General features: G+C 42.1%; 1 protein-coding gene across 7 annotated transcripts in view; it reads left to right on the forward strand.

Annotated features, from left to right (window-relative positions):
* Positions 1-23,806, forward strand: part of CELSR1 (cadherin EGF LAG seven-pass G-type receptor 1) — a 166,046-nt gene that overhangs the window by 61,011 nt on the left and 81,229 nt on the right. For all 7 annotated transcript variants that reach the window (XM_054631425.2, XM_077179083.1, XM_077179084.1 and 4 more), the window contains exon 2: positions 7,349-7,987. In XM_054631425.2, coding sequence (XP_054487400.2) covers positions 7,349-7,987 — 639 coding nt within the window. The remainder of the gene's footprint in view (positions 1-7,348; positions 7,988-23,806) is intronic.

The raw sequence follows: 23,806 nt of genomic DNA on the forward strand, positions 1-23,806 counted from the left end.
TGGCTGCTGCCAAGGGAACTGTGGGGTGAGAGCCCCAAGTGCCACTGCCCACTCTCCCCAGGTGTCCCAGATATTCATCTTCTTTGCAAAAAGAAGTACATCAAGGTTTGACTTGAAATTAAGAGTGCCTGCATCTTGTGAGCAGAAGAGGTGGCTTTGCCTGGAATGTCTGAACACACTTGTTGGGATCATTGCTTGCAATGACCCTGACATCATTTCACAAGTGGGGATGTGGCTGATGCTGCCATGGGCAGTGCAGTGGCAATGCACAGCCGTGACCCAGGTGCATACCTTGTGGCCTGGGACAGACCCCTGGGGTGCTCTGAGTTGCTGCAGTGGCAGCAGGAAGGTGCTGGAGGTAATGTGGGGAATGCTGGTTTAAGGAGAGCTGGTCACTGGCACAGTCACACATTGGCACTCTCTCTGCCAGGGTGGACTATTGCTTGTCTTCCATCAGTCTGCCAGTCTTGCTGTAGTTAATCCCAGACATCTTCTTTTCCACTAAAAGCATGTCTCACCCAGGACTTCCCCCTTTCTTGCAGCTCAGTCAGGACCTGCCAAGGTACTTGCATACACCATGTACCTCAGCTGCCTCCTGTTTCAAATCGAAATACCCCCATGACACATCTTTGTCCTCCCTCTTCCTGTGAGTGCTCCAAACCTTCTTTCCTCCAAATGATGCTGGGCAACATTGGCCAATGTTTTCAAAACAGAGCATCTGCTGAAGGGTGGCTGCAGCTGCTCATCCTTCCTGGAAAATGAGAGATGTTGGGTTACAAATTCAGACACCTGATTTTAGGAAAACCCTTTCCACCTTTACAACTCGGGAGGTGCTGTGCATGGGGCATGTTTCTAGTGTCCACATGCTTGCCCTGCTCATCCCTCATGTTTTGCTTTCTGCTCTTTTGATTTTTCAACCCTGCACCATTTCCTGGGCAGACTGTTCTTGTCTGGGGCTGCAGGGTTGGGAGTAAAGCTCTGTGTGAGTGCACTGGCAGTGACTCTGGGAATTAGGCTCTAGGCCAAATTTTGGCAGGGAATGAAGTCCACTGAAGTCCACGGGTATCTTCCTGTTGGTGTAATGGGCTTGGGAGCAGACCTGGGCTTTGACATTCTTCACAGCAGCGGTTCCAACATGAACCTTTGGCATTGTGTGAATAATAGATAGTTATTTTTATGTATTGTTTCCAAAGCCCACAACTTGTGTTGGCAGTCAGTGCTCCTAAATGCAGGGAGCTGACTGGCAGCCTGAAACAAAGGGACAAAATCAATAACATAAGCTTCATGTGGCCAAGGACAGTCTCCATGTAGTTGCACCCAACTTGCCATATTGACAGAATTGCTCATCAGCAGTGTTTCCCATTCCTAGGAAAGGAGGGCTTTGACAGAATTCATTAGTGCCTGCCTAAGAAATAATATGATATTACACACAAAATGTTATGTTTTTTACAGCAAATGATGGAGTGTATTTCTCATGGATGTTACTTTTCTGTTACTGTACCATTTAAAATCACTTTTCTCTAGCAAAAGAGACCTTTGCACTTTGAGCTGTTCCAGCTACAAAACAGAGACTGTTTAGAGACACAGAGAGGATATTTGCCACTGGATGTTGTGGTTGTCTTTTGGAAAGCTAAGACCAAAGCCATCACCAGCTTCCTTTTCAAGGGTGCCCTGGGGGGACACTAAAACTGGGGTCATATACACTTTCTAACCTGAAACACTTCCTCAGTGAGGCTGCTTGATAACTGGGAAAACCCAAGATGGGAGATCTTTAAATTCACAATTATGCCCCTTTTGCTTTTCCTTTCTGGTCATGCCTTTCTGGTGTTTCAGCAAGGAATCTTGCTTAGGTTTCCACCTGCCATTTTCTGTGCAGTTTATTTTCTTTCAGGATATTTTCTTTGCATTATAAGCTCCTGAATTTTCTGTAACACAGAAGATATTTTAAGGAGTTTATCTTATGAGTGTTCATAGAGTTCTTATTTCTACTCATGGATGTGAAGCTTTGTAATGCCTACAGCACTGGTTTGGAAGGGACAATATTAGCACACTGATATTTTATGCATTTTAAATCTGCTCCCATGGTGGTGGAAGCACAGTGCAAGAAAAGGAGTCAGCTCTGCAATGGTGGCAGATTCTCTGAGGCAAGCTAAAGCTCAGGGCAGGACTGTGCACTCTGTCTCACTTTTATTGACACATGTTGATTTTTTACTGCTGTTTGCTCAGTGGGAAGTGTGGTTTGGGTGCCAGCCCTGCTCAGACAGGCAAGCATTGCCTGCAGTATTCATTTCTGTGACCTGGTGCTACTGATGTGCTACTGACACCCAAGCTGTGGAGAGGACACTAAAAGCTCAGCATCCTCATCAGTAATTCCAGGTTTAGTGCTGGGCTGGGTGTGTATTCACTCCTGTGTGTAAAGACATGGCTGGAAGCAATGGGGATGCAGCTTTGGTTATTCCAAGGCCTGTTACCAAGCAGTGGCTGCTACCCATGGCCACAGCTGCTTCTTATGATCTGGGAAGAACAAGAGGTTATTTGAACCTGTGGATTGCTAGCCAAGGATTTTGCATGGCTGTTGTACAAACTGGCATCTGCTATTTCCAGATGTGTTATAAAGCAAAATTAGAATGGGTTTGCATTGGTATATCTGTGAAAGAAAGCTCTGATGCTAAAGTATAAAGTATGCAGCTTTCAAAAATGGTACTAAGACCTTTGTATGTAATAAGCTAAAAATAGTGTTAATTATTTTATTTCTGCAAACTTAAAAAAGAAACAAAAGAACCTTTCTGGCCAGGTGCTACCATTGCCAAATATGCATTTCAGTTAAACTTTGCTGTGTTTACATTTCTAGATAATAAAATTCTTTGGTTTACAGACTGCCAGAAGATAGAAAGCTGAGATTAAAGTATCAGATTTGATAAGGTTTGTTGTAAAGTAAAGGTAATAATGAAACAATGCCTATTTAGTCAATTTTCTAGTTATTAATGTGTTTTAGAGAGCATCAAGCTTTCATCAGCCTTTCTTGTCTTCCCTTTTCTTTGTAATGCATCAGGGTATGTGTTTGCTATTAGACCTTTTCATTAATTTGATGAAGGATGAAGATGAGTAAATCTAGTTGTAAGTCTCCTCTTCATCAATGACAATGACTCAAAAGACAACAGTCTGCTTTGATTTCCACCTTGTAGAGAATGCTTGTGTGGAAATTATACATAGAATAATATTGCCAGAATAAAAATTTAGTGTGCAGGCACCACATTTGTAATGAACACATTTTTGGTGTAGCCACCAGCTGTCCAGAATTCTCTTTGTTCATTCACAGGTCTGTGAGACAGTAAGAGTCTTATTTTATTCCTTCCACCTTGTTTTTGATAAACTTGGCTGCAAAAGCTCTTAAAAGAACCTTTTATGATTTCTTAAGGACATTTGTGTTGCTTTTGTTGTTACCCCAGTGTGTCAACATTTCATCATCTGTACCCACTATTTCACAGTGTACATGTTAAATGCTATTATCCCTATTTTATGGAAGAGAAACTTGAGGACAAAGTGACAAAAGCCATTGGTACAGGGATTTAGGAGCCAAGCCACCAAGGGGTTGGTTGAATCCTTTTTCTTTCTTTGGTCTGTCCTGTGTTTCCCTTTCCTCAGGCTATCTGGGTGGCTGGGGCTGCTAAGATCCAGGCTGTCTGCTCAAATCACTCTTAGCAGGATGCCTGCACATCCCATCTGCCAGCAGGATCTGAGTGTTTGGAGCTCCTTCAGGAAGACTCCTGCACCCAGCAGGTTTGCTGGAGCCCCCACATGATGGCTGTGAGAACTGGTGACAGCTAAGCCTGGGGAATGTGTGTGCACTCATCTGCTCCAAGATCTGCTCCAAAGAGTAAAGTGCAGCCAGAATTTTCCAGTGTAGCAACTTGAAGGTTGTTTCACACCCCTGACTGAAACCATCTTGCACCTGCCATAAACATGATAGGGACTTCTTATGGCTGTATCATGAGACCTTTGGAAGCTCAGATGATTTAAGCCTTTTTAGCAGTTTGGTAGCTGCATATGGTTGGGCATCTCAAACACTGAAGGCCATGAAGTATGGCCACTCCACAAAACAGTACTTCCTAATGATAATTCTCTGGCATTTCTGGCAGGAAACCTTTTAAATATTTATGGAGTATTTCAATTGTAAATCTCATAACACATATGTTACTGGGTATTTAGGGCTTAAATAATTTCCCAAAAAAGAAAAAAAAATTCCACTTTCTTTATTGCAGTTGTTCCCAACCTCAAAGCCAATGTTGTCTGTTGAAAGTAGAATAGATACTAATTTGGTCTCATAAAACCACAGATTGTTTGAACTTTCCTTGAGTTTCTGAATGAATAGCTGATCAGATCCTGTGATGCTGCTCTCAGCCTATCTGAGATATGAAAGAGGCACTTGTCCAGCCAGTTCTATGGCTGTGCCATTCTTTTGTTGCCTATAGCACACATGCTCTGCTCCTTTTTTACTCTCTTTTTATTTTAATGCTCTGCAACAGGGTTGCACAAAGCTGAGTTGGCTTTTAAAACACAACTTCATTTTGCAGCTATATGTCTGTGCCCAGTTTTCTTTTGTGCTGCCCATGGAACAAGGAGGCTGTGTGGTATCTGACACCAGGCTTTTTTCCAGTGATTTATTAACTGTGTCAGAATAGCTGTTGTGAATGCTGGGAAGCTCTTGCATATTGTGACAGTTGATATTGATTATGACAGTTTGTAGACTCTACTGCATTGTCAGACAGTGGATCTTATTTTGTCTTATTACTATACATACCACGGGCTATAGATCATAGTGTTTTCTTAAAAAAAGGACCCATTGTCCAGCATTCTGGCTGGTATGAGGGAACTTCTGTAGCATATTGTGCAACAAATAGCAAAATAGTTCAGGCACCCTATGGGACAAACAGGCAAATGTCAATTGCTTTAGGAAAAAAAAAGTGAATAGTTTGTTCTGGCCTTTCAGGGGAATGAGCTGTGCAAATGATAGACATGGGTAAACTAGTCTGAGGATGTCATTTATGAAAATACTGCCAATCCTGTATTGTCTGTTGACCAGAAATCCACAGACCATATAGGAGGAGTTTGCAATGAGGATTTTGGCTACCAATAATTTGTAAAGGTTGCTTTGGGTCTTGATGGAAGCTGATACTACAGATTTCTAGAATGAGTCCAAGGAAGAGAAGAGAGAGATTTTTGCAAACTTGGGAGAAAATGAAAGCTGGTATGTGAGCTTCTGTGATGGGCCCATAGAATCATAGAATTGTTTATTTTGAAAAGGGCTTTTAAGATCATCCAGTCCAACCATTAACCCAGCCTTGCCAAGCCCCCCATTGAACCATGTCCCTAAAGGCCACATCCACACATCTTCTAAACACCTCCAGGAATGGTGACTCCACCACTTCCCTGGGCTGCCTGTTCCAATGCCTGAGCACCCTTTTGGTGGAGAAATTCTTCCTCATACTAAATCTAAGCCTCCCCTGGAGCAACCTAAGGCCTTTTCCTCTTGTCTTGTCACTTGTTACCTGGGAGAAGTCAAACAGATCACTCCAGACAATGTCCCCTCCTGGTGGATTGGTTTTAGCCAGGCAGTAGTTAAAGCAGCACACAGAAGAAGAGATTTTTCTATTTGCATAAAAGCTGCTTCAGTGGGGAAGAAGTCAACAGCTGAGCTTTTACAGACAACCTGATAGGAGGAGGGAGTCAAAAGCCATTTTGTTAATTATGCTGCTGTGATTTACTATATTGCTGCTATAAAACTGGAGGAAAAATCTTCCAAAAATACATTTCTTTTCAAAACAAAACCGCACTTGAGATGGAGTGGTGACAGTGAGTAGGAAAGAAATAATTCTGATTTTTTCTGTTCTATTCCTGCATGACCATAATAGGTCATAAAGTTACACTTGGAGATAACAAACCTTAGCAAAATGACATTTAGCAGTCTATGCTGTTAGACTTTTTGATCTCACACTGATAGATTTAAACACAGTTCCTGATGCAATTTACACTGATGTGATTCAAAATCCATTTCTGCATGTACCTTGTGGTTTAATTGAAATCAGGCTTAATGGCAGGTTACTTGTGTATTATTATCACTGGGATACTTCGGAGCAAGGTTGTGACACTGAGCTGTGGCCTAAGGAAACTGGGCTCAGCTCTTGACCTCACTCTGGGGCTCATTTTGGCCACTCAAACCAGTTCATCTCTCTCATGAGACAAACTCATGCCCATTTAAGGTTGTTTGTTTACACTATGACATCTTTCAGAAGGAACATTTCCTACCAGAAGCCACTCTTGATCTCATCTGGGATTTCTAGCTGCTGCTCTAATGCTAACCACATTTTCTGTAATGCAATCTGTATTTTAATGAGTCCCTAATGTTAGCAAGGAGACACATTTAAAGTAAGTGATTTGATTTCAGTGATGATGCAACTTCCCATTCCACACATGCATTGAAGTTAGATTAAATTTAGCGCTCTCACTGTATCATAATTATTTTCCATAATGCCAGAATAATCTAGAATTTGTACATTCACAGCGCTGCTGTAAGCCTCAGGGTGTGCTGAAATTTTACAGTGGCAATTCTCAGTCCAGTGTCAGGTATTAGTGCTATATTTTTATAATTATGGATTTTATTGCAGAACAGGCACAGCAGTATCAAAAATGCCTTAAAGGAAGGATAAAATGGAAGAGTTTTTAAATGTCACTTTTCACTACAGGCGTATTTTATTTAAATTTTTTTCTAATATTCATAAAATATTTTTAAGAAGTTATATGTGACGAATGAAAAAGTTCCAGCACTCAGATGTGAAGACTTGTTTCCTTAAATGACTTATCTGAAGCTCTGGTCACAATTCTCTGTCTGTGCAGAGCTCTGGCTCTTTAAGCCTGAGACCACACCGGAAGATGATAATTTTGGTATTGTGCTGTGAAAAGCAGCAGCTTCCCAGCACCAGTTATAGACTAGCAGTCAGTCACAGGAGTCACCTCCCTCTTGGTTTCCCTTGGCCATCACAGGGCCCTCAGACTGTTTACACACTAACCCTTGCTAGTTATTTGCCTGGCATCTTCTCCAGGTGTTCTTGCCTCTTTGAGATGTCTTGGGTCCTTTGAGTTACAATTCTTAAGAAATTTTATTTTGTTTTTCTGAGAAAAGGCAATGGTAATAACTTCAGAAGGTGGAAACATTTCCCTCTCTCATCCTGGTGCCCTGAGCTGAGTGCCTTGCAGGTCTGTTTCATTTTCAGGAGGCTGTGGGAGCCTCCCTGTCCGTAGGTTGAAGCCTGCTCTCTGACATGGCTGTTATTTTCTCCCTTCCCTTCAGATGGTGTTCACAGTGTCACTGCAGTCTGCACCCTGCGTGTCACCATCATCACGGACGACATGCTCACCAACAGCATCACAGTGCGCCTGGAGAACATGTCCCAGGAGAGGTTCCTTTCTCCCCTCCTGTCCCTCTTTGTGGAGGGGGTGGCAACCGTGCTCTCCACCGCCAAGGATGGCATCTTTGTTTTCAACATCCAAAACGACACGGACGTCAGCTCCAATATCCTGAACGTGACCTTCTCGGCCTTGCTCCCTGGTGGCATTCGAAACAAGTTCTTCCCCTCTGAGGACCTGCAGGAGCAGATCTACCTCAACAGGACGCTGCTGACGCTGATTTCCACACAGAGGGTGCTGCCTTTCGACGACAACATCTGCTTGCGCGAGCCCTGCGAGAACTACATGAAGTGCGTCTCCGTGCTGAAGTTCGACAGCTCGGCGCCGTTCATCAGCTCCAACACGGTCCTGTTCCGCCCCATCCACCCCATCAACGGGCTGCGGTGCCGCTGCCCCCCGGGCTTCACCGGCGACTACTGCGAGACGGAAATCGACCTGTGCTACTCCAACCCCTGCGGGAGCCACGGGCTCTGCCGCAGCCGCGAGGGCGGCTACACCTGCGAGTGCTACGAGGACTACACCGGTACGTGGTTACTTACTTACTTTATCTGGGGCCCATGATTTATATGTCAGACCAGCAGCCAGGCCAGCTCTGTGGCAAGCTGAAATTGCTGGCATTCTTAGGCAAAGGGAGGAAAACTCCTGGTGCTGCCTTCTAGTCACGAGAAGGTTTGTGGGTGTCACTTAGGGTGGGTAAGGCCCGTTTCTCTGTGTGTGCACAGTGGTAGGAACCGTGCCTTGGTCCAGGTCATGCTGGGGGACTGTCAGCTTGCTGAAGAGATTTGCACTGTGTGAATTTCTGCTCAAAATGCTTTATGCAGACACATTTCTTCTGTGTGGAAGGAAAAAGGTGGGACACATCTCCTGGTTCATGGGTTTGCATGTAAACCCATTGCAGGCCCTTTCACCTACCGGGGCACAGTGTGGGTGCACAGTCTCGACAGGAGCTCCTCAGCCCTTGGTCATCAGCCAGCACAGAGCATTAGCATTGTTCTTGTTCCCAAAAAGCTGCAGTAATACACACTTAAGGGAAATGCTGTAACTCAGCTCTGGTTTGTAAATATTCAGATAAGAAGGACGTAGCTGCTTCCAGGCCTGTCTCCACAGCCCGCTGAGGAACGTACTTTGTCTCATCATGGACTTGACAGCTAATAAAGATCAAAGTGCTGCTTCTCAAATACTCCTGAGAAGTTACAAAAGAATATTAGGTGAATGTTTTCTGGTGCTTCAGTAAAGTCAGTGAGATTATTTATGTATTTGAAATTGCACACGTATTTAAGCATTCTACACTGACGTGCTGCCAGCTGTAATTTACACTGACAGCTCAGCAATGTCTGCTGTGACCCCTGCAAACAAGGGGTGGAGCAGAGGGGGTTGGTTCCCAACACTGCCTCTCACTGCTGAAGTTATAAAAAACTGAAACCATAAATTATTTAAATTCTAATGTAAAAAAAATCTCGTTGATGTGGATCCAGCCCTCCAGGTGGAAGGCTTTTCCTTCACAGTCTCTGGCTTTTGCCTCAGGGCTGTCATCAAAAATGTGACTGTGGAAGGAGCCAGGAGTTAGCAAGCAGGGACATGGCAGCAAAGGAACTGGGCTTTTCCCTGCATGGGGGACAGGAGATGCTCCCTCAAATTTATGCAGGGCTTGGGGCAGCAGGACCAATCTGATAAGATGAGAAAAATTTTTTTGCCTGATGGGAGAAACCCTGAATAGAACTGTGAGATGGTTGGAATATTTGGTGTTTGTTGAGGAGTTACTTTCATGTCAAGCTTCTCATGAACAAGTTCCACAGTGAAATACATTTGAAAGTCCATTATCCATAAATGCACAATACACACAGAACTGGGCATCACAAAATAGATTTTATGATCAGTAGATTTCATTTAAAATGTTTGTATACTATTGTACTGTAAATAGGAAGTAGCAAGATTCATTAACCAAAGATATGCATAAAAATGAAGTTAATGCATCCATATCTTAGTTTTGGAATGACATGCATTCCATCACATTTTTAGAATCTCTTGCTAGAAATCTTCAGAAAAAAAAGCTAAATACACTTTTAGAATGAAAGATAATAAGCTTATATTAATAATTGATGAACATGTTTAATACTTAATGCTGTAGTCAGAACAAGCAGCACATATTTAGAAGAGAAACACCATATTATTCATACACAAAGAAAGATTTGATCTGTAGGTCTATTTTCAGTGCATAATTGTTGAGTTAAAAATTAACTGTCCTGCTGTCAGGGTATTAAAGTGGTCAGAAGTTAAGGAGGGAGCACTGCTTATAGCTTTGTTGTCTTTAGGTTTCAGAATTAGCTACACTTGAGTGAAACACTTCTGTGAAAGGATAGTTTGATCATATTCAGATTGGCCAGGGAAAAACACTTCCAACCATGACAAAGAGGGCTCTGGAATACTTTATCCCAAAAATCGATGCAAATATTGTAGAATATTTCTGTTTTGTTACTGGATGAATGCAGTAGAAATTTAGTATCTGTTCTGGGATTGGTTGAAGTTGCTTTGATGCCTTTAGGTTCCATGTTGCATAACAATGTTTTGTTCATCAAAGCCAAACATCTACCCACATATGGTGGCCATTAGTTCCTTGATTTTCAACCCCTTTACAAAGCAGGGTTAAAAATGTTATCAACAAGAAATCTATTACCAGAAATATTTAATGAAGGTGCATCATTGAATTTTGTCCCAATCTCCTTTAAGTATTGTTACTTTACCTATGATTTTAATAATTTAAATATATTCATATCCATTTGCAAGTTCAGTTTATGTCTATTAATCATAATATTGTGTTTTCAGCTTGGATGTAAATTTATTGTTTACAGCATTCCAGATTTTCTATCTATTTGATCTGTAAATAGCACAGGTTGGTTTCAATAGCAGCAGTGTGTGTTGGCTTATGGAATGCAGTGGCCATAAATTGGAATGAGCAGGGAATTGCCAAGTCTGAAGGTTGGAAGATTCTGGTATTACTGAAATTTTATCATGGTACAACTTGGTGTAGTAACATACCAGTATGAGGTACCTACAAATCTTTTAATTAATTGTAAAAGATGAAATATGAATGGTAATAGTCTATGAAATGCAGCCTGCTTTGGGAGCTCTCATGTTTCCATTTCCCAATTAAGAGCCTACATAGAAAAATAATTATAAGAAAATACTAAGATCTGTCATCTCTCTGGGGAGATAGGCTGCAATTTGATGAGAAATCACTACACAATCATAACCCTGTACTGATTCTATCTGACTAGTCACCTGCTAAAAATATAGTGTTTATTTCCTGTACAAGACAATTATGTCCTATCTTAATAGGATGGAATTTCCCTCCATTTTTCCACCCTGCTTTGAAGCCCTCCATTTGGTTCCATGTAATTGTTAGTCATTTATACATGATGAAAGTTTCCCTGTCTTCAGGAGTCTTCTGTTACGGGCACAAAGGTAAACTGAGCTTCCACAAGGTATTTCTGAAACCTAATTACTGCCTAGGCTGTGGTGATTTGGAATGAACTTCACTTCCTGTGATGTAAGGATGTGAGTGAGGAAGTACATGTATTTTTAATCTTTTTTTTTCAGACTTACAACATCTTTAACTTCATTATATACAAATCAGTGTAGGAAAGTAAGCAATGTGCACACTAATAGTTGTGCCATTGATGGCAGAGAGCTGTGTGCATGACTAAAGGTTAAAGGATGTAATTTTAGTTAAGGAAACAAATTTACTGAACACTATATAAAGCCTGTACAATTTTTCCAGCTTCACTTCATATATCTTTGAGCACTGCAGAAGCAGCTGGGATGAGCTGTAGGTGAAGGCTTAGACACAGGTGGAATTGTCTGTACTCCCCAGGGAGCAACCCCTGAAGTGCAAATGTATCATGTCATGGGCACTGTTTTAGGGGCATGGATGCCGCAGCAGTTCCTGCATGAGCTGCACTTCCAGCCCCATCCTGGTGCCTCCTATGGAGCACACCACTGTGGCCATAAATCAGCACCTTTTTGGTGTGAATTCCCACTGTTCCTGCCCTGCCATGAGTGGTGCCTCCTCCAGTGCTGTTCTCGTGGTGCTCCTGCTCAGCAGCCACCAAGACTGCTCTCCTCTGGTCATGTTCCCAAAAAGCAAAATTTAATCAACACAGAACAAAAGCGCTCTAATGGAAAAGAAACCAACTCCTGAAATAAAGAAGAAATTCAATGTTCCCACAGTTCTCCTTAGCATTATCACATTCTCTCTGCCTCCTTTGCTATGCAACCCCTAGCAAGGAGCAGTTTGTAGGGGAAAAAGATCATCAGAGAATTCCCCATATCCTTTGCATCTCTCCTTGGATTTCACTTCAGAGAGAGGAGAAATCTTACATGGTTGTAAATCTTCTAGTAATCAAATACAGCAATTAGAGATTTTCTGCATGTTACACTTTTTTCCCTCCTAATTTGTATTTGTGATACCATATTGACATGAGGAATCATTACATCTAATGTGCCTGCTATGAATTCAAACTTTGTGTCACAAGAAGGTAATTATAGTTGGTTTCTCAGCATCCTGCCAGAAGTTCCTAATCATATTGCTTAGTAAGTTCTCAGTGTTTGGCTCTTGCAAACATAGAACATAAAAGTAAATGTGAGGATATCTTCTGCTTTATCTTTACTTATACCCATTCTTCAGATAGTAATTTCTCAGCTCACTCTGATACCAGATTCTCCTTTTTCAGGCCAGAAAGATTTATTTCAGGGAATTTCAGCTTTGAGGTAGAGAAATCTGGCAGCCACAGTAGTCATAATGAGTGTTTTATCTCGTGCAAGAAGGTCTGAAATTCCACCCTCAGTTGCACTTCTGCAGCTTGTTGGGATCACAGGTGTGTAACAGCCAAATCCTGTACAGCAAAGCTAAATTTGATTCCTTCCTCCCTGCATCTTTAACTCCTTGTTTAGCTTATGGAAGGCTGTGGTTTTGTGACAGCAAGTATGAACACAGGTTATCCTTACTGGCCTATAGGGCTTGACAACATTTTCAAGCAGCTGTGACCAAGTTTTTCTTTAATACAAAACACCAAACAAGAAATTCTGTCATCCACAAACTCTGCCATGAATGCAGAGACATTGTCCTTGCCATGTGACAGCTTCATTGATCATATCTCTGATTCTTCATTCAAATATTAAGGAAACACAACGAAGATACTGATATGTTTTGTATCATTGCTGCCTTAACAGTATCTTTTAGTCTAGGCCTTCAGAGTTATGCTACTGGACTCCACATGGTTTTACATACTAAAGAGATAAAAACCTAGACGAGGTCTAATAAAACATATAGGCAATTTTAAGAGTTTAAATACAATTACAGTTATTAGAGTGCTGGATGATTTGCAGTATTTCCAGAATTTGAACTCTTAATGGAGTTTTATGAAGTTTTTCTGTTGATTTTGGATGCAGGAGAAATTGAAGAAGAGTGCTGACTAACTTTCATTGTTTCTCAGTGCCTCAAGTAGAATACCTGGTTGCCTTACCTTGCAGTTTCTGTATGCCAGTACTGTGAAAAAGCTTGTGGAGGGTGGTGGCATGCCAGTGAAAGTCTGGACAGTGTTGAAGGTTTAGACATTTTTCTATTTTTTTCTTTTTCAGCAGTGCTATGCCATGCCATTATTCTGATGCTTGTAGTGAAACTAGGTCTGCATAACAGCATCACCACTTCCTTTGATTGCTGTGGACCTGACTCTCTGCAGCTTTTTCACATCTGATGGAAACATAAATAATTGTTTGCTTGTAAGATCCATCCTTACAATTAGTACTCCTTGGCTGTTGTCCCAGCACAGTCTTTTCCATCCATCTTCAACTTTCTCTGTTTCATCAGCCCTTTTCTGCCTGTAAGCAGTTATCTCTGTGGGTGTGGGCATGGCAAGCTGTGCCCCCACGTTGGCAGCAGTTGTGTAAAACCAGGTGCCTCTGTTTCCTCCCAGCCCCTTCCAAGCCCCCAGTGCTTACAGCACTTGGGTAGCTGCAAGGGCCCCATAAGCAGGGAGGTGGATGGTCCAGAAGCAGAGCTTAAATCCTCCAAATGCTTTTCAGAGCATGACTGGTGTAAAAGATGGAACAGGCTGTCATTAGTGTTATTTATTATCTTCATCAATGACATAGACATAGGGATCAAGCACACCATCTGCAGATTTCTCAGATGACACCAAGCTGAGTGGTGCAATCACACACCTGAAGGATGGGATGCCATCCAGAGGGACCTGGACAAGCTCAAGAAATGCATGGTGTTGCCATGAGAATCTCATGAGGTTTAAGAACACCAAAAGCAAGGTCCTGCACCTGGGTTGGAGCACCCCTGGTACCAACACAGTCTGGGGGATGAACAGATGGAGAGCAGCCCTGCCAGGAAGGACTCAGAGGTGCTGGTGGTTGTGAGGCTGGATGTGAACTGGCAATGTGCTCTTACAGCCCAGAAAGCCAATTGTGTCCTGGACTGCATCAAAAGCAGGTCAAGAGCAGCTGGGGAAGGGCCACTCCTGGGCTGCCCATGGCTGGAATCCTGGGGGGATCCCTGGGAAAGGCATTTCCTTCCTGACACGGATTCTCAGCAGAAGTCTGTACACCCACTCACCTGGGGTGTTTAACTCTGAGATTTGCTGTGCATGTTAAAACAGGTCCTTGCTTCTTTTTGTGGCAAGATTTGCTGTTCATGCATGCAGGGATGGGGCCAGCACACCACAGCCTTACAGCTGGATCCAAATGATGCTGCACTGGGGCTGTGGCCCAGAGATCACAACTGTATGGCTGCTTCCTCCAGAAGATAAGTGAAAAAATAAAAACAGAGTAAAAAAAAAAATCAGTCAAATTCTGAAGTATATTATTGTCATGTTTCTGTTGATTATATTCCTGTCCATGTCTATTACCAAGTCACAGGAGATGAGTGTTGCAGATCTGGAGTTTATATCAGATTCTCAGGACTCAATGAAGAAGTCTACCATTTCTCTAGGTGGGTTTTTGTCTGGAGGGCATGTCCTTCAGCTAATCTTCAACCTACGCTCACTTGTCAGGATGCAAAGAGCCTGTGCTAATTGGATTACTGTGGTGTCTTTGTTGACAGTTTAGCTCTCAAATGCTGTACATGGCCTGCAGCCTTCACAGCAATCTGCTATGCTTTTTCTTAAACCCAGGCAAAGAGTTTTATCGCATTACCCTCCTCCTGATGTGCATAAACTAGCTACTGTTTAAAGTTCCACAGTTTCCTCAGCCATGTCCAAACCCTCCTTGCCCCCACCCCAAGGTGCTGCATGTGGGAGGCTCTTTGATTCAGCTGGCCTGCTGCAAGTGCTGGGGGCTCAGATGCCTCACATGGAGCCTTGTGTCTTATCTTCCTTGCCCATGGAAATATTTGCACTGATCAAAGTCCTTTGCTGTCATGTGGAAAGCTAGCTACAGACCTCATGTTGTGTTTGTTCTTTTTAATTAGTTTTATAATTATTTGACAGGACTCATGTTCTTGCTGGGTGCTCCTGCAGTGGAGGCACGATGGGTGCTTTGTGGAAGCAAGGAGCAGATCACACACCAATGTAATCACTTAGCTCTGGTTTCAGGAGCTACCTTAGTAATTAATCTCCAATATACTTATGAATTCAGCGCTTCCAAACAGTTCTGTGTCTAGGAAATCCTCCTTACTGATTATGGCTTATCTTCTTTTGCTTCTCCATAAGACAGCTGTGGGGCTGGCTGCTTCTTCCCTTCATTTAGCCACTCCCCTCATTTGTCAGCTGAAGAGTCTATCAGTGACAATTTTACACTTTCTCCCCAGATTTTGATTTAAAAAAAAAAAAAGTAAAAGTAGCATATAGCTAAAATTCTGTGACCAGATAACTCAGACAGTAACCTGTTTCAGGATGGTTCCATTCTCACAGTTACATTTTCACACTTGCTGGCTCCTACTGCCTTTGGTGTCTGTGAGATCAGGTGGAAGATGGAGAGAAGGTTGTGGGTTTTTGGCTGTGGCCTGTACAGTACAAAGTCAAGGCTTGCTGACATGAGGGGCCTGCAAGCACAGACTGTGGTGGGACAGGGTTGCAGCTGAGGGACAAGTGCTGACCCAGCTCTTCTACAATGCAGATGTTCAGTATCTAGCCCTGATGGCCAGGTGTAACCTCAGGATGGTTTGGGTTGAAAGGGACCTCTAAAAATCAGCTAGTCCAAGCCCTCTACCGTGGCTAGCGTTTCAGTCTCTTTTTTTCAAGTTGAATTTCATTAAATAGCTGTGTGAAAGAGCACATTTGACCCTGACACCATGCCCAGCTCAGCTCCCATTTGCTGTCAGGCACCCTGCTTTGTGTGAGCAAGGCAAGCTGCCTACCTGGTGTGGGTGCCTGCCTGGCTCTGGCACTGACCTCTCTTCCCACCCCTTGGCAAGGAAATATGCTGGGAGTACGAGCTCTCAGTGGTGTCCAATGGCACAGAGATCCACAGAGAGCACCTCAGCTTTCCTGTTGGCATCCTGGTCAACAACAGCCTGGTGCCAGTTTAGCATTCCCTTTATTCTAGCGCATGTGAAATCTCTTTTATTGTATTTTACTGTGTATGACATTGCTCTGTCAATTATGAGCAGTTTCTTGAATTATTTTCCTGGTTTTATATTGATGGTATTTCTGTTACCACGCCTAAATGGGAGTCACAATTCTCCCAGGCTTTTTGAAAACCTTTGTTATAGCACATTTTCTTATCATCTTTGGTCAAACTGAAATAAAAAATACTTCACTGTGGGAAGTAAAGTGTAATTCATCAAAGTGAAGGTATTTGCTATTATAATTTTATAGGTACATGTAAAACCCCTCCTCACTGATGTAGCTAAATTCCCACACACTGTCATAACTGTGAACATATATATGCATTGCAGATCCTTGGTCTGACAGGAATTACACGCATGGAGGTTTGTTTTCATTAAAATATTTTAAATAGCAGTTTATTAAACAACAGCAAATTTCTCTGTGACCATAGTTTACAATTGTGTTTTCATTAATTTAGCCAAGTCGAGCCTTGTTTAATGTAAGATTTAGGGAGTTTTTTCCCTATTGTTAAATTTCTAAAAGGTTAGCTGGATAAAATTTTAAGCTGCACAAGTGCATTCTCATTACCCAAACATACATTTGCTAAATGTCAAAACAACCCATATGTTAGACTACCCCTTAAGTGGTTGTGGTTTTTTCTCACTGAAAACAAATCAGATAAGAAAAAAGGGGGAGAGAAACGAGGAGAAAAACCCAAAAACTTGCCTATAAGTTATTTGTGCAGAAGATAAAATCATAATGAGATAATGTTTTTTTCCAGTATACCTTATGTTCTGAAAATCCCCTCACCGTGTTCACAGCAGATCAGAGGTGAAAACAAAAGAAAGAAAATTCAGGACATTTGAAGTGAAATATTCTAGATCTTCCAAAACAAAAAAGAGATTTAGCTTTCAAGGATCAAGGTAATGGAGCTCCTTTTCTCCTGTCTGCAAATAAAAAACTGGGAAACAAAACTGGGAAGCAGTAAAACTGAATTATGAAAAACAGTTTGGACTTCTGTATATATATTTATAATTCCCAAATTACACATTTTTGTTTTCATCAGTGGATAAACAATGGGAAAGTGGCAGGAAGGATGGTTGGGTGCAGAGAGGAGGGTATCAGGATGATATCCTGTTAGGAAGGAAAGAAAAGCATGAAATAGTTTCTTGTGTCTCTGTTCTTTGTGTTATGATGACTGAAAGTTTCGACAGTTGAGCACCAGACTGAGGCCCTTGGCCTTGAACATCAAGATAATTACAGTTGTGCAGAGCGTGGTGGGAACCACAACTTCATTGTTGTTGCCAATGCTCTTTTGTTTAGAGCACCATGGTTCAGTGCCTGCATGGCAGCCCCGCTCCTCCTGGGGCGGGTTTTGTTCGCTGCCCCCAACGCGCCTTCCAGGGAGCCACACGCTCACTCCTCACTTTCTACAACTCAACGTGAGGATACTCTACTTGTCAAACTCTCCATAGAGAAGCTTATGAGACCTTTTACACAGCATTTTCATATGGTATAATTAAAAAGCATGTTTTAATTAGATAGGCCAGCTTCCAAGGGTCAGCACAACTGATGTGCATATGTGTGTAAGAAAGATAAAGATATGAAGATGAATGCCTTATATTAATAATTAACCACATTCTAATTGACACAATTAGTGTGTATTATTATTAGAGTGTATTACACTTATTAGAGTGTATTAACTCTAATAAGATGGTAATCACTTAAGGTTACTTTAAAATTGAATGGTATTTAACAAAAAGGCTGAATTTTAATTCACTGGACTGCTGTAAGCAGAGTTAAGTACAAGCTATGAAAGCTAGCTGGACTAATTTTTTAAGAGTTCATTTAAAAACACTTTTTAAGAAAGTAACTTTTGAATTTCCATCTGTTCTGTAGGTTAAAAAATACATGGATTTTAAAATTTGCTGTGCAAGATGTGTGTGACATTACAATCCCTTTTTCATGACTCATTAAGAAAAAGTCAGTTTCCCTGCTGAAGTTGCTTTTCGTTTTCAGTTTGTGTTCCTGTGCTCTGTACTAAATATTTTTGAGGCTACCAAAACGTAAGATTACAGAATTATATTTTTCACCCTAATCCTTTTAATTTGACAAGCAAAGAGGCATTTTTGATTGGTTTTTTTTAGAATTTTCTTTCAATGTATAACAATGAGAATTTGATCAGCATCAGATTGTTTTGCCAGCTCTACCTATCCCATGATGCTAAACCACTGAACTACAATTCACAGTAAAGACAGACAGACAGTGCTTTTAAGTATACCTTTCTTTTAAGCTGATAATTCTCATATAAAATAAAATATAGAGCTCTGAACTGCCAACTTCCTAACATGCACTTACAATGGTAGATTGACTTTAAGCATGGTTTTCTGTTGCATCATTAATATTTTATGGCTTATCTTCAGTTATTCTCACTAATTGGCCATTATGCTTCTTTCCATCAGAGCTTCAGGGACCACCTAGGGTGTGAAGGGGCATGGTTTGATTTGGGGCCTGCCTGGTCCTAAATTGCCATGATATTTACCATAGCATTGGATTACACTGAAAATGGGAGAGTAGGATTTTCCTGTGAAAACTTCTAATTTTATGGAAAACACAGAAAGCAGACTCCCACCAGCCCTCCTTTAGTGGAGACACACGGAGTTAGCTGCTTGTGCTGTCAGTCCCAGTGGGCTGCCACAGACAGGGGGAGATGCCTTCTGTGTTGTGTCTCCTGTGAGCTGAATCTTCATGTCTGTAACAGTTACATGGAGAAAATTAAGTGGATCTTAGTGAAATAAGGGTTGAACCGTCCTAAAGAGAAGAGCAATGTTTGCCCTTGAAAGGGAGACACCAATCTTCTTTAGCCTTCATTTTTTGTCTTCTTTCAGAGAGCACTTATTTGCAGATGTGTTGCCTTTTTGAACTGCTTTGAGATGCTAACTTGATCAAAAACAAGTCCTAGAGTTTTGCTCTTGCCCACCAATTTAGGAACTGGGAGTTGCAACCCTTTGGTGATCTCTGTGGAAAGCAGCTTAGGGAAACCAGGCTGAAAGTGAGCAGGAAGCCTGATGGTGCCTGAAAGTGTGTCTGGTTTTCCAGCTCCTGAGTTCCTGTTGATAAAAGATGTTATTGCACACACACCCCTGCCCCTGCCACCACGCCTTGCTTGCTTTCCTCATTCACATAATAGTTTAATGTATTTTGAAAAGCCCAGTGGGAGGCCCAAACAGCCTGTGGAACAGCAGCCTTGTGGAGTTAATGGTCTTGATGGTGGCATTTGGTGCCCAAGGAAGAATTGCAACTCTGTGGCATGAAATAATCTTCCTTGTCATGTGAGCAGAAGCACAATGAGCCTGTCCCCTCCTTCTGCCTCACTGCTGCCCATGGAAGGAGGTGAGAACTAGGCTTGGCAGGTGGTTCCCATGCTGGAGTGCCTGCAGGTGTGCAGGGATGCAAATATGGATCAGCCTGCAAAGGTTGTCCCAAAGGGAATCTGTCCTGCCAACCATGGTGCCTACTCCAGCCTTTGGCTCCCTCCATGTGCTCCTCCTCGAGTAACACTCCTGGAGAGGAATCGAGGGGCACAGAGAGCTGAGAAAACAAAATATAATAACAGAATCTATAGTAAAGGTAGAGGGTGATTATGCCTCTTAAAAATAAATGGAGGGAGGGATATTCTTCTGTAAATGAATGTGTTATGCAAAGGGATGCTTTGTTCTTACACCTCCAGCTTCTTCACCAGTTTTAAGGTGGGATTTTTTAGGAAGAGATTTATTCCAAGTAATAATGCAAATTGCAGACACAATGGCATAATCTAGTTTGAGGTTTATCTTTGACATCTATAATAATGTTATCCCCCTGATAATACATCCGGAGATAAAGCTTAGGCTTTTATTGAAAGGCACTGCTTCATCACCATATCTTACACCAAATCACTGCAATTTGCATGATGATGAATTGTCTTACATGTAAAACCTGCCACAGAGTTCAACAAAACAGGAAATTTTTGTGCATTTCGTTTTTCTCATGTGTAGATTTGTACTGCATTTAGCTCTGTGAGAGAGACAGAACCTAAAAGGTCTCTAAAGCTTTACCTTACAGGTCAAATGCAGAAGGAGATGATGCCTTGTGAGGGCCCTGTACATTACAATAAATGGTTCAATAATTTAGAAAGCTTAGCAGCCATTGTCAAGTCAGGCAAGAATAAAGATGAAGATGTCAAGAAATTACCCACTGGACCCCACAGAGCAAAATTTGTTGTTAAGTAAGTGTGGCAGGCTAAAGGCTTGGATGCTAAAGGCCTTTTCCAACAAAAATGATCCTGTGATTCTATGGGTTTTTCTCCTCCACCACATCTAAAGCATTCCAAAAAAGTGCTTTTCCTCAGCATTTCCTCGAAAGCCTCGGGGTGATTATGTCTGGTGCTGTGGGAGCAGGCAGCAGGGGGAAAGCAGACACATTGTGTGCACCCAGCCCACTGGCCCACTGCAGGACACCAGTGCCCAGGTTTACACAGACATCTTCTTTTGGAGGTATTGCCACCAACCCATGGGCTGGAAAATCATGAGTTACCTTTTTTTTTTTGGCCAAACCATAAGGTGGGCTTCAGAGTTGGGTGTTTTCTTAAATAGAGAATATTTTACTGTGGCATCTGGCTCCTTGCTCACCATGGTGCTGTCAGGAAAAAAAAACAAAACAACACAGTACTCCTGATAAATCTTGGTTTCACTCCTAGTGCTCACACTGTTCTGGCCTCATGGCTGGAAGGTGAGTTGCCTGGTGTAGATAGAGTGGAAACTTAATGCCTGGGAATTTTTAATCCTCAACAAATACACAAGGAAGGGAACACAGGTGTTCAGTTGTGACTTTTGTCTATGCTCTGTTCTTGCTGGCAGTGGTGGAAATTGCATAGGAGAATGAGGATCAGTGATCATACAGCATTGAGCATATATCTTCTTGAGAACATGCTCATAATTTCTGAATCCACAGACTAATTCATTTCTCCAACAGATGTGCCCCAAATATCACTAATCCTCCTCAGTATTGTTTCTTCTCCCTCCCACCTCCCCCAATTATTCTTTCTCATTTAAATGCAAAAACGCAAAACAACCCAAATCATCAATCCATCCATCCATCCTTCTCTGCAGGGTGTCTTTTGTTTTGCTTTGTTGTGTGACCAGGGAAGGGGAGGAGTCCAGGGAAAATGGAACATCTTTGCTCAGGCTGATGCTGCTCTGGGATCCTGGCCCGGTTTGGGCTGTCAGAGGGCCAGGCACTGCTGCAGTGGCTGCTCTGCACGTGCATTGCACCAGTGGGCACAGCCTGGAGCAGCTTGAGACATGGGGACCTGCTTTGGCTGCTTTTGCTTTTGTAAAACTCAGTTTAGCTTGGTTTCCAGTGGGGAAGGATCAGCAAGAAGAGTGGGGTCCTGGCCTCTCCCTTGCCTGTTTGGCCCATGGGATATTTTCATGGTGGTCCTCCCTCTCCTCCCAGGAGCTTGCAGGAAGTCAGAGCAGCCAGGGTGCAGAGGTTTTCCTTGAGGACCCTGGTGGGAAGAGGAACTAGGAAGGCTCAAATAGCATCATCCTGTTGAGGTGTGAGCAGGAATGGGAGCTCCCTCAGAACAGACAGTTTGGGCTGGAATTTGACCCCCAAGAGCTCTCATCTACCTTGGGGCCAGCAGATGACACCCACAGCTTCAGAGGCAAATAAAATAAAATAAAAACCCTCTCACATTCATTATTTTAAAGCATCTCATCATTAAAAATCTTAGGACACTTATTTGGCTGAGTCTTAGAATTTCTGAAAATCTGAATTGTGAGTTATCAGGGATGCCTAGGGGGAACTTTATGGAAGCACAGAGAAGGGAGAAGTGTGATGGTAAAAGAGAGGTATAAGAAATATGTATTTGTATCCAAAAGAGCAGTGGTATCTGCACAGTTTCTTCCCACCAGCTCAGAGCTTAGTGCTTATGCCCACAGAAAACCTAAAGCAGATCCAGAGATAAAAGGGTGATTTCTGGAGTATCTTATTATAGAATCATTTCTACATATCACCTCAGAGAACTGCTTGGCAAGCTATATGCATAGTGTGACAGGAATGTTTTTGCTGTTACTTTGCTTAGTGTTATAAGGTCAGGTTACTCTCTTGTAAATACATAATATTAAATCTGGAATGGTTAGCAACTGAAATTCTGCAGGACAGCTGTCACTGCAAGTCAGCAGTTTGAGTGTGTATGTGTGAAGTATGTCTATGTAGCTATTTATGTATTATTTTACTTTAACCTGTTTCTTATAGTATAACTTTATAAGTCAGAAAGCAGCAAAGGAAGCAGAAAGCAAAAGAAAGGAGGGAAACTCTAAAACAGACCTTAAGCTGGTGTTTCTCCCTATAAGAGGATTTGGGATAATTTTAATTAACCTAGATCAGTCCCAGTTCTAAAAACATAAACAAATGAGTAAAAGAAAAGACCAAAATGTATTTTCAAGTTTAAAGGTTTAGTAGCACTGTCATTTAGAAACCTCACAAAGGCATGACCATCAGTTTCTGAAGTAGCAGAAGGTCTTTGGCCCTTGATTTCTAAGGAACCCAGATTTTATGTCTGTTACTGAAATAACACTTCTGAGTCACTCATGGAAAATGGTACATGAATTTAGTTGTCCACTAATTAATCTCTGTCTCTGGTACTCCAGTGGCTTCTGTTTGATCCAGTTTCTCCATCATTCAGAAAGAGCTGGCTAATGTTTCTGGGTAGCTGCTCTCTAACTTCTCTCAGAAACCCAGTAGAAGTTTGTTTGTTTGTTTGTGTCACGTTTCATTGGTAATTGGCATTTGCTGCCAGTTTGCTGGGAGGTAAAGCTGACCTCCCAGCAGGTTCTGAGGGTAGACTCATGCACCACAGAGCCACTGAATTTCCCTTTATGGGCATGGATTCCCCATGAATTTCCCTTTATCAAGTCATGAATTTCTCTTTATGGACAAAATCCAGTGCTAATTTTTATTATTTGAATTGCACCTATGTTTTAGGCAATTTTTCCTGCAGTACATCCATGTACAATCAGTGGAGAGAGGTGGGTATCTACTGGAGATGTTAGTCCAGTTCTCCTAAGGCAAGCATTGAGCCACTGGACTCACACATGAGCCATCTAAAATGGCTCAAAGCTGCATTTCCATAGCAGTTAAACCTTTCTAAGAATTCCTGGGTGCGTGGTCCTGCCTCCTTCCTATGTGCTTGCTGTGCTATTCATCCCATCAGTTCTAGAAGGGACTTAATCTGAAGATCACTAACACTTCAATAAAGAAATGAATGGTGTTTTGACATCTTAGCTCTACAAATCAGTCAGCTGCAGGATTACATGAATGCCTGCACAAGGGAGGGGGAGGGAATTGCAGCATGCTTGGGGAAAGGTGGTAACTCCCACTCCTCTGAGCTATGATGAAACCACCCCTGAAGCACAGGATCCCAACCTCTATCTCTTGTCCCAGTAGAGATTTCCAAGCTGATTCTGCAGCTAATTTGTTTTTAACAACCTTCTTATTTCTTAGTGCACTGATTGCTTTGGTGCCAATTGTCATGTAAGGTTAGTAGTGCTTTAATTACTAGAGGAAAAGGAGGATTGATTTCCCATCATGTGCAAGATAGCAAATGCATTTTTAATGTACTTGATTCTTTATTAGGGCAAACAGTCAATAGGAATTGTTTTAAGAATTTAGTTCTACTTCTTGTTGTTTCTCCTTTTGCCTTAATTCTTATGGATTCTCCTTTCCACTTTAAAGTATATAATTTTAGGTCA

Source organism: Agelaius phoeniceus, chromosome 5 (genome assembly GCF_051311805.1).
Source record: "Agelaius phoeniceus isolate bAgePho1 chromosome 5, bAgePho1.hap1, whole genome shotgun sequence".
Lineage (NCBI taxonomy): Eukaryota > Metazoa > Chordata > Aves > Passeriformes > Icteridae > Agelaius > Agelaius phoeniceus.